Below are 12,178 nucleotides of genomic sequence, written 5' to 3'. Positions count from 1 at the left end.
AGGAACTGAGAAGTGGTCTGTGGTCCCCACCTGCAGAACCACTCCTTTATTGGGGGTGTCTTGCTAATTGCCTATAATTTCCACCTGTTGTCTATTCCATTTGCACAACAGCATGTGAAATTTATTGACAATCAGTGTTGCTTCCTAAGTGGACAGTTTGATTTCACAGAAGTGTGATTGACTTGGAGTTACATTGTGTTGTTTACGTGTTCCCTTTATTTTTTTGAGCAGTATATTATTGCACACAGAGTGAGTCCATGCAACTTGTGTGATTTGTTAAGCACATTTTTAGTCCTGAACTTATTTAGGTTGGCCATAACAAAGGGGTTGAATACTTATTTCAGCTTTCATTTTTTATTAAATTTGTTAAATGTCGCAAAAGCTAACTCCAAATCTCTATTTAACCCATTTTAAATTCAGGCTGCAAAACGACAAAATGTGTAAAAAGTCAAGGGGTGTGAATATTTTCTGAAGGCACTGTACCTTCCTCACAGCTAATCAGTCTTATACCATGCATCTTCCATACAACCAATCAGTGATGAGTCTCACGCCATGTACTGCCTCTTTAATAATCACGTTATCAGTTCCTCTCTCTAAACACACCCAGATTCAGCCATAACAGGCATACAGAAATCATTGCACAAGTATTTTTGGGAATGTTTGTTCAGTTTTTTTAATCAATTGATATCCCCCCCCAAAAAATCACTTATATTATTTAAGCTTTTTTTTCTTCTTTTAAACAGTTCAAGAGAATAAGTAAATGTACTTAACGATGGAGTCAATGATTGAAGGACAGTGAAGAAACAAAACATTTCATTCCTATGGGTCCACGTACAAACACTTGGTTATAGGCGACCCCATACTAGTAGGGAGTTAACGGCCCAGCACACAACACAAGAGTGGCGTCCCAAATGGTACCCTCTTCCCTATAGTGCACTACTTTTGACCAGGGCCCATGGGACTCAGGTCAAAAGTAGTACACTATGTAGGAAATAGGGTGCCATTTGGACTCATTCAAGGGATCCTATCTGGCCTCGTTTTCCACCAACCTTGTTCTCATCATCCCTTCCAACCTGACTTCTCCACTTAGCTGTTATTCATTAGGCACCAAACAGAAAACTGACTATAAACAGAGAGGGAACAACATGAACTTGTCCAATAAGAAACGCTCGTTTCCGTTTTGCACTAATGAATACGGCCCAGACGACTCACACCAGCACGTAGTTTCCTTAACAAACCTTTATAAAACAGAACAGAAGAGTGTTGCAGTAGAGCCTACAGAGGCTTTTACTGTAGCTGGAGAACAGCAGCCAGAGAGGGAGGGAGAGAAGCCTTCAGTTGTTCGTTGGCAGTCGTCATCACAGACCGACTTGGATACCCTATACCCTATTTAGTGTACTATATAGGGAATAGGGTGCCATTTCGGACACAGACGAGTGTAAGAGAGATGTACAAGTCCTGTAAAACGCACTGCTGCTAGTCCGTAGTAATAGTGGGAGCTCTCATCTGCTCTGCTACAATGCACTCTCCTTCCTCCTCCTTTTCTTCCCTCCTCCTCCTCCTCTGCAACCTCTCCTTTAGTCCCTTCCCAAATCTACCGCCATACCCACCCACCCACCCACCCATCCCCAAACCCCCAGGTAGAGCATCAGTACATCTTCTGTCGACTAGGCAACACCGCCTCCTTGAGGAATGAGAAGATGAGCAGAATTCCGGACCTCTTGCCCCTCTTGCCCTTGGTGAAGTAATTTGAGACCACGTCATCTAGAGAGGGTGAGAAAAATAAAATTAATAACTGACCATCAATTCACTTTGTGAAAATGACAATATCTTTCAATCTTGGCACACCTGAATCAACTAATCCAGGGCTTGATGATTTGTTGAATCAGGTGTGTTGGTGCTAGTCTGGGAACCAGTCTTTTTAGCTAGCATTCCACTCCTGTCATTTGCCAAAGAGACTGGCATTTCGGCAATCTCAATGTTCAATATGCAACTGGATTTAAGGTGCAGTTGCTGACTGGTATTTGGAAACAACATTCATATTTTCCATGATAACGTGCTGCATTAGCGTTCTGCATTAGCATCGAACAGCCCCCGTGATATGCAACTTTTCAGGGAAGTTAGAAACCAATATAAACAGGCAGTTAGAAAAGCCAAGGCTAGCTTTTTCAAGCAGAAATTTGCTTCCTGCAACACAAACTCCAAAACGTTCTGGGACACTGTAAAGTCCTTGGAGAATAAGAGCACCTCCTCCCAGCTGCCCACTGCACTGAGGATAGGAAACTCTGTCACCTCCGATAAATCCACTCTAATTGAGAATTTCAATAAGCATTTGTCTATGGCTGGCCATGCTTTCCACCTGGCTACCCCTACCCCAGTCAACAGCACTGCACTCCCCACAGCAACTCACCCAAGCCTTCCCCATTTCTCCTTCTCCCAAATCCAGTCAGCTGATGTTCTGAAAGAGCTGCAAAATCTGGACCCCTACAAATCAGCCGGGCTAGACAATCTGGACCCTTTCTTTCTACAATTATCTGCCGAAATTGTTGCAACCCCTATTACTAACCTGTTCAACCTCTCTTTCGTGTCGTCTGAGATTCCCAAAGATTGGAAAGCAGCTGCGCTCATCCCCCTCTTCAAAGGGGGGGGACACTCTTGACCCAAACTGCTACAGACCTATATCTATCCTACCCTGCCTTTCTAAAGTCTTCGAAAGCCAAGTCAACAAACAGATTACCGACCATTTAGAATCCCACTGCACCTTCTCCGCTATGCAATCTGGTTTCAGAGCTGGTCATGGGTGCACCTCAGCCACACTCAAGGTCCTAAACGATATCTTAAACGCCATCGATAAGAAACAGTACTGTGCAGCCGTATTCATTGACCTGGCCAAGGCTTTCGACTCTGTCAATCACCACATCCTCATCGGCAGACTCAACAGCCTTGGTTTCTCAAATGATCACCCGGCACAGCCAGAAGAGGACTGGCCACCCCTCAGTCTGGTTCCTCTCTAGGTTTCTTCCTAGGTTTTGGCCTTTCTAGGGAGTTTTTCCTAGCCACTGTGCTTCTACACCTGCATTACTTGCTGTTTGGGGTTTTAGGCTGGGTTTCTGTACAGCACTTTGTGATATCAGCTGATGTAAGAAGGGCTATATAAATACATTTGATTTGATTGCCTCGCCTGGTTCACCAACTACTTCTCTGATAGAGTTCAGTGTGTCAAATCGGAGGGCCTGTTGTCCGGGCCTCTGGCAGTCTCTATGGGGGTGCCACAGGGTTCAATTCTTGGGCCGACTCTTTTCTCTGTATACATCAATGATGTCGCTCTTGCTGCTGGTGAGTCTCTGATCCACCTCTACGCAGACGACACCATTCTGTATACTTCTGGCCCTTCTTTGGACACTGTGTTCACTACCCTCCAGACGAGCTTCAATGCCATACAACTCTCCTTCCGTGGTCTCCAACTGCTCTTAACCTCTCTGGGGTATGTGGGACTTGACCGTCCCACCTGCGGGACACACTCTTCAACAGCCAGTGAAATAGCAGGGCGCCAAATTCAAAACAACAAAAATCTCATAATTCAAATTTCTCAAACATAGAACTATTATATCCCATTTTAAAGATACACTTCTCGTTAATCCAACCACATTGTCCGATTTCAAAAAGGCTTTACGGCAAAATCATAGCATTAGATTATGTTTGGACAGCACCTAAACAAGAAAAAAACCACACAGCCATTTTGCAAGCAAGGAGAGGCGTCACAAAAACCAAGAATACAGCTAAAATTAAACACTAACCTTTGATGATCTTCATCAAATGGCACTCATAGGACTTCATGTTACACAATACATGTATGTTTTGCTCGATACAGTTCATATTTATATCCCAAAAAAACATTTTACATTGGCGTGTAATGTTCAGAAATGTTTTGCCTCCCAAAACTTCCGGTGAATGAGCACATCAATTTACAGAAATACTCATCATAAACGTTGATAAAATGTTAAACTGTAATTCAAAGAATTATAGATACACTTCTCCTTAATGCAACCGCTGTGTCAGATTTCAAAAAACTTTACAGCGAAAGCACACTTTGCAATAATCTGAGTACAGCGTTCAGACACGAAACCAAACCCGCCATTTTGTGGAGTCAATAAAACTCAAAATAATATTATAAATATTCACTTACCTTTGATGATCTTCATCTGAATGCACTCCCAGGAATCCCAGGTCCACAATAAATGTTTGTTTTGTTCGATAAAGTCCATCATTTATGTCCAAATACCTCCTTTTGTTCGGGCGTTCAGTCCACTACTCCAAATGCAGGAAGCGCGCGAAAATGTCACGACGAAAAGTAAAAAAAAGTTATATTTACGTTCGTAGAAATATGTCTAACGATGTATAGCATCAATCTTTAGGATGTTAACATAAATCTTCAGTAATATTCCAACCGGACAATTCCAATGTCTTCAGAAGAGGCGCTGAGCTCATGTAATTTCCTCACTCATCAATTTCCAGGTCCTCTTGTTCGCTCCATATTCACAGTAGAAACATGAAACGTTCTAAAGACTGTTGACATCTAGTGGAAGCCTTAGGAAGTGCAAAATGAACCCTAAGTCACTGTGTACTGGATAGGGAATCACTTGAAAAACTACAAGCCTCAGATTTCCACACTTCCTGGTTGGATTTTTCTCAGGTTTTTGCCTGCCATATGAGTTCTGTTATACTCATAGACGTTTTAGAAACTTCAGTGTTTTCTATCCAAATCTACTAATAATATGCATATCCTACCTTCTGAGCCTTAGTAGCAGGCAGTTTAATTTGGGCACGCCTTTCATCCGGACGTCAAAATACTGCCCCTTACCCTAGAGAAGTTAAATACAAGTAAAACTAAATGCATGCTCTTCAACCGATCGCTGCCTGCACCTGCCCGCCCGTCCAGCATCACTAATCTGGACGGTTCGGACTTAGAATATGTGGACTACTACAAATACCTAGGTGTCTGGATAGACTGTAAACTCTCCTTCCAGACTCACATCAAACATCTCCAATCCAAAGTTAAATCTAGAATTGGCTTCCTATTTTGCAACAAAGCATCTTTCACTCATGCTGCCAAACATACCCTCGTAAAACTGACCATCCTACCGATCCTCGACTTCGGCGATATCATTTACAAAATAGCCTCCAATACCCTTCTCAATAAATTGGATGCAGTCTATCACAGTGCCATCCGTTTTGTCACCAAAGCCCCATATACTACCCACCACTGCGACCTGTACGCTCTCGTTGGCTGGCCCTCGCTTCATACTCGTCGCCAAACCCACTGGCTCCAGGTCATCTACAAGACCCTGCTAGGTAAAGTTCCCCCTTATCTCAGCTCACTGGTCACCATAGCAACACCCACCTGTAGCACGCGCTCCAGCAGGTATATCGCTCGTCACCCCCAACGCCAATTCCTCCTTCGGCCGCCTCTCCTTCCAGTTCTCTGCTGTCAATGACTGGAACAAACTACAAAAACCTCTAAAACTGGAAACACTTATCTCCCTCACTAGCTTTAAGCACCAGCTGTCAGAGCAGCTCACAGATTACTGCACCTCTACATAGCCCATCTATAATTTAGCCCAAAAAACTACCGCTTCCCCTACTGTATTTATTTATTTATTTTGCTCCTTTGCACCCCATTATTTCTATTTCTACTTTGCACTTTCTTCCACTGCAAATCTACTATTCCAGTGTTTTACTTGCTATATTGTACTTACCTTGCCACCATTGCCTTAATTGCCTTTACCTCCCTTATCTCACCTCATTTGCTCACTTTGTATATAGACTTATTTGTCTACTATATTATTGACTGAATGTTTGTTTTACTCCATGTGTTACTCTGTGTTGTTGTATGTGTCAAACTGCTTTGCTTTATCTTGGCCAGGTTGCAATTGTAAATGAGAACTTGTTCTCAACTTGCCTACCTGGTTAAATAAAGGTGAAATAAAAAATACATTAAAAAAAACGTTACGGAATATGGGATGCGCACAAATTTGGCGCAATATAGAGTTAGAAAGTTAAGAACAACAATAAAAACTTCCGTTATGAAGTGCTTGTGAGAAGTGTCAATGCAAGATCATGTTGTTCAAAGTGGCTAGAGAGGATTTCAGAATGAGAGAGTGTAATAATGATACAGAAAATATTAGCCTACAAGGTGCAATTCAAATACGGTTTGCTTCAGTTGCATGCCATGAATGAGGAAAGAAACTGGCACCTGTTGCCATTCCTCGCAACATATAGTGCCTTCGGAAAGTATTCAGACCCCTTTGACTTTTTCCACATTTTGTTACAGCCTTACTCTAAAACAGATTAAATAGTATTTTTTTCCTCAGCAATCTACACACAATACCGCATAAAAAAATGAAAATATCACATTTACATTAGTATTCAAACCCTTTGCTATGAGACTCGAAATTGAGCTCAAGTGCATCCTGTTTCCATTCTACAACTTCATTAGAGTCCACCTGTGGTAAAATCAATTTATTGAACATGATTTGGAAAGGAATACACCTGTCTATATAAGGACAGTGAATGTTAGAGCAAAAACCCAGTCATGAGGTTGAAGGAATTGTCTGTAGAGCTCCGAGACAGGATTGTGTCGAGGCACAGATCTGGGGAAGGGTACCAACACATCTCTGCAGCATTAAAGGTCACCAAGAACACAGTGGCATCCATCATTCTTAAATGGAAGAAGTTTGGAACCAGCAAGACTCTTCTTAGAGCTGGCCGCCCGGCCAAACTGAGCAATTGGGGAGAAGGACCATGGTCAGTGAGGTGACCAAGAACCCGACGGTCACTATGACAGAGCTCCCTCTTCTGTGGAGATGGGAGAACCTCCCAGCAGGACAACCATCTCTGCAGCACTACACCAATCAGGGCTTTAATGAGAGAGTGGCCAGACGGACGCCACTCCTAAAGGCACCTAAAGACTCTCAGATCATGAGAAACTAGATTCTCTGGTCTGATGAAACCAAGATTGAACTCTTTGGCCTGAATACCAAGCGTCATGTCTGGATGAAGTCTGGCACCATCCCTAAGGTGAAGCATGGTGGTGGCAGCATCATGCTGTGGGGTTGTTTTCAGCGTCAGGGACTGGGAGTCTAGTCAGGATCGAGGCAAAGATGAACAGAGCAAAGTACAGTGAGATCCTTGTGCTCAGGACCACAGACTGGGGCAAAGGTTCACCTTCCAACAGGACAACGACCCTAAGCACACAGCCAAGACAACGCAGGAGTGGCTTTGGGTCTCAATGTCCTTGAGTGTCCCAGCCAGAGCCCAGACAGAGCTCCCTGTCCCCACATGCTTCAAGATGGCCACCATTGTTCCTATACCAAAGGCAAAGATAACTGAACTGAACTAAATGACTATCGCCCCACAGCACTCACTTCTGTCATAATGAAGTGCTTTGAGAGACTAGTCAAGGATCATATAACCTCCACCTTACCTGCCACCCTAGACCCACTCCAGTTTGCATACCGCCCCAACAGGTCCACAGAGGATGCAATCACCATCACACTGCACACTAGAGGTCGACCGATTAATCGGAATTGGGCGATTAATTAGGGCCGATTTCAAGTTTTCATAACAATCGGTAATCGGCATTTTTGGACACCGATCATGGCCGATTACATTGCGCTCCACGAGGAGACTGCGTCGCAGGCTGACTACCTGTTATGCGAGTGCAGCAAGGAGCCAAGGTAAGGTGCTAGCTAGCATTAAACATATCTTATAAAAAACGATCAATCTTAACATAATCACTAGTTAACCACACATGGTTGATGATATAACTAGTTTATCTAGCTTGTCCTGCGTTGCATATAATCAATGTGGTGCCTGTTAATTTATCATTGAATGACAGCCTACTTCGCCAAACAGGTGATTTAACAAGCACATTCGCAAAAAAAAGCACTGTCGTTGCACCAATGTGTACCTAACCATAAATATCAACGCCTTTCTTAAAATCAATACACAAGTATATATTTTTAAACCTGCATATTTAGTTAATATTGCCTGCTAACATGAATTTCTTTTAACTAGGGAAATTGTGTCACTTCTCTTGCGTTCTGTGCAACAGAGTCAGGGTATATGCAGCAGTTTGGGCCGCCTGGCTCGTTGCGAACTGTGTGAAGACCATTTCTTCCTGACAAAGACAGCCAACTTTGCCAAACGGGGGATGATTTAACAAAAGCGCATTTGCGAAAAAAGAACAATCGTTGCACGAATGTACCTAACCATAAACATCAATGCCTTTCTTAAAATCAATACAAAGAAGTATATTTTTTTAAACCTGCATATTTAGTTAAAAGAAATTCATGTTAGCAGGCAACATTATACTAGGGAAATTGAGTCAGGGTATATGCAACAGTTTGGGCCGCCTGGCTCGTTGAGAACTAATTTGCCAGAATTGTACGTAATTATGGCATAACATTGAAGGTTGTGCAATGTAACAGCAATATTTAGACTTAGATACCCGTTAGATAAAATACACAACGGTTCTGTATTTCACTGAAAGAATAAATGTTTTTTTTTCGAAATGATAGTTCCCGGATTTGACATATTAATGACCTAAGGCTCGTATTTCTGTGTGTTATTATATTATAATTAAGTCTATGATTTGATAAGGCATTCTGACTGAGCGGTGGTAGGCAGCAGCAGGCTCGTAAGCATTCATTCAAACAGCACTTTACTGCGTTTGCCAGCAGCTCTTCGCAATGATATATATGACTTCAACCCTATGAACTCCTGAGATTAAGCTGGCAATACTAAAGTGCCTATTAGAACATCCAATAGTCAAAGGTATATGAAATACAAATGGTATAGATAGAAATAGTCCTATAATTCCTATAATAACTACAACCTAAAACTTCTTAACTGGAAATATTGAAGACCCATGTTAAAAGGAACCACCAGCTTTCATATGTTCTCATGTTCTGAGCAAGGAACTTAAATGTTAGCTTTTTTACATGGCACATATTGCATATTACTTTCTTCTCCAACACTTTGTTTTTGCATTATTTAAACCAAATTGAACATGATTCATTATTTATTTGAGACTAAATTGATTTTATTGATGTATTATATTAAGTTAAAATAAGTGTTCATTGTTCATTCAGTATTGTTGTAATTGTCATTATTACAAATACATTATATATATATATATATATATTAATCGATGAAGTTTTTTTTATATATATAAAAAAAAAAATATATCGATTAATCGGTATCGGCTTCTTTTTGGTACTCCAATAATCGGTATCGGTGTTGAAAAATCATAATTGGTCGACCTCTACTGCACACTGCCCTATCCCATCTGGATCAGAGGAATACCTATGTAAGAATGCTGTTCATTGACTACAGCTCAGCATTCAACAACATAGTACCCTCCAAGCTCATCATTAAGCTTAAGACCCTGGGTCTCAACCCCGCCCTGTGCAATTGGGTCCTGGACTTTCTGACGGGCCGCCCCCAGGTGGTGAAGGTAGGAAACAACATCTCCACTTCGCTGATCCTCAACATTTACATTTTACATTTACGTCATTTAGCAGACGCTCTTATCCAGAGCGACTTACAAATTGGTGCATTCACCTTATGATATCCAGTGGAACAACCACTTTACAATAGTACATCTATATATATTTTTTTTGGGGGGGGGTGGGTTAGAAGGATTACTTTATCCTATCCCTGGTATACCTTAAAGAGGTGGGGTTTCAGGTGTCTCCGGAAGGTGGTGATTGACTCCGCTGTCCTAGCGTCGTGAGGGAGCTTGTTCCACCATTGGGGTGCCAGAGCAGCGAACAGTTTTGACTGGGCTGAGCGGGAACTGTGCTTCCGCAGAGGTAGGGAGGCGAGCAGGCCAGAGGTGGATGAACACTGGGGTCCCACAAGGGTGCATGCTCAAGCCCCCTCCTGTACTCCCTGTTCACCCATGACTTCGTGGCCATGCACGCCTTCAACTCAATCATCAAGTTTGCAGACGACACAACATTAGTGGGCTTGATTACCAACAACAACGAGACAGTCTACAGAGAGGAGATGAGGGCGCTCGGAGTGTGGGGTCAGGAAAACAACCTCTCACTCAACATCAACAAAACGAAGGAGATGATTGTGGACTTCAAGAAACAGCAGAGGGAGCAGCCCGCTATCCACATCGACGGGACAGTAGTGGAGAAGGTGGAAAGTTCTAAGTTCCTCGGTGTACACATCACGGACAAACTGAAATGGTCCACCCACACAGACAGCGTGGTGAAGAAGGCGCAACAGCGCCTCTTCAACCTCAGGAGGCTGAAGAAATGTGGCTTGTTACCTAAAACCCTCAAACTTTTACAGATGCACAATCGAGAGCATCCTGTCGGGCTGTATCACCGCCTGGTACGGCAACTGCACCGCCCTCAACCGCAAGGCTCTCCAGAGGGTAGTGTAGTCGGCACAACGCATCACCGGGGGCAAACTACTTGCTCTCCAGGACACCTACACCACCCGATGTCACAGGGAGGCGAAAAAGATCAAGGACAACAGCCACCCGAGCCAATGCCTCTTCACCCCACTATCATCCAGAAGGCGAGGTCAGAACAGGTGCATCAAAGCTGGGACCGAGAGATTGAAAAACAGCTTCCATCAAGGCCATCAGACTGTTAAACAGCCATCACTAACATAGAGAGGCTGCTGCCAACATAGACGCAAATCACAGGCCACTTTAATAAATTGATTTATTAAAAGGTATCACTAGTCACTTTAAATTGTGCCACTTTAAAAATGTATAGATATCCGACATTACTCATCTCATATGTATATACTGTATTTCATACCATCTATTGCATCTTGCCTATGTTGCACGGCCATCGCTCATCCATATATTTATATGTACATATTCTTATTCCATCCCTTACATTTGTGTATATAAGGTAGTTGTTGTGAATTTGTTAGATTACTTGTTAGATATTACTGCACTGTCGGAAGCATTTTGCTACACTTAACATCTGCTAACCATGTGTATGTGACAAAATTAGATTAGATTTTTATTTGAGTTGAACCCGATCGAACATCTCTGGAGAGATCTGAAAATAGCTGTGCAGCAACGCTCCCCATCCAACCTCACAGAGCTTGAGAGGATATGCCAAGAGGAATGGGAAAAACTCCCCAAATACATGCGTGCCATGCTGTCCCAAGAATACTCGAGTCTGTAATCGCTGCCAAAGGTGCTTCAACAAAGTACTGAGTCAAGGGTCTGAATACTTATGTAAAAGTCATATTTCCATTTTTTTAACAAACATTTCTAAATACCTGTTTTTGCTTTGTCATTATGTGGCATTGTGTGTAGATTGATGAGGGGGTAAAAAAACATTTAATCCATTTTAGAATAAGGCTGTAACGTAACAAAATGTGGAAAAAGTCAAGGGGTCTGAATACACTGTATGCTGGTCATCATGACTTGCTGACATTTTTATTTTATTATGCTCATTTCTGTTCTATTATTTGTCCCTCCTCTCTTAAGAGATGGAGTCCAGACAGGCTATTTTAGGAAACTTTCTGAATGGACATAGGCTTAGAAAGAATTAGCGAACTCACACACACACACCCCAAATGGACCCATCAATCAAAGCATCTCCCGAGTGGCGCACTGCATTGCAGTGCTAGAGGAGTCACTACAGACCCTGGTTCGTTCCCAGGCTGTCACAACAGTCCGTGATCGGGAGTCCCATAGGGCGGCACACAATTGGCCCAGCTTCGTCCGGGTTAGGGGAGGGTAGGCCGTCATTGTAAAAAAGAATTTGTTCTTAACTGACTTGCCTAGTTAAATTAACAAGAATCCTCTGTTCTCCCTGCATCCAAAGTTATAATGAAATAGAACGTCAGAATGCCCAACGTTAGAATGTTTTCCTATCAGTCTAATTTGCATTTCTCCTTTCCTAAAACCTCTTCAAAACCTAGGCACAGCTTCAAATCTTGGCAGAAAGTAGGCTTTTTTTGAATTTGTATAATTTTTTTTGTCCAAGGCAGTAGGAAGCCTGGTGGTTTATAATTCTAGGCGTGAAGATATTTCAACATTCTGTCTGGATGATAAAAGGCTACACTGGTCACTCGTGCGTGGCTGCCAAAATGTATAGGTGTCCCAATAGGCCAAATATAAAACATTTGAGAA

The 12,178-nt window shown here is 42.5% G+C and overlaps 1 protein-coding gene across 1 annotated transcript in view; it reads right to left on the bottom strand.

The window, feature by feature from the left end:
* Nucleotides 1-1,616: 1,616 nt before the first annotated feature.
* Nucleotides 1,617-12,178, bottom strand: part of LOC106577837 (protein TEX261) — a 33,402-nt gene continuing 22,840 nt past the window's right edge. Inside the window, exon 6 of the mRNA XM_014156200.3 lies at nucleotides 1,617-1,764. Coding sequence (XP_014011675.1) covers nucleotides 1,649-1,764 — 116 coding nt within the window. The 3' untranslated portion in view covers nucleotides 1,617-1,648. The remainder of the gene's footprint in view (nucleotides 1,765-12,178) is intronic.

This window comes from Salmo salar, chromosome 18 (genome assembly GCF_965601325.2).
Source record: "Salmo salar chromosome 18, fSalSal1, whole genome shotgun sequence".
NCBI classification, from domain to species: Eukaryota; Metazoa; Chordata; class Actinopteri; order Salmoniformes; family Salmonidae; genus Salmo; species Salmo salar.
The sequence above is the reverse complement of the archived record's forward strand: the minus strand, read 5'-3'. Positions and strand labels throughout refer to the sequence as shown.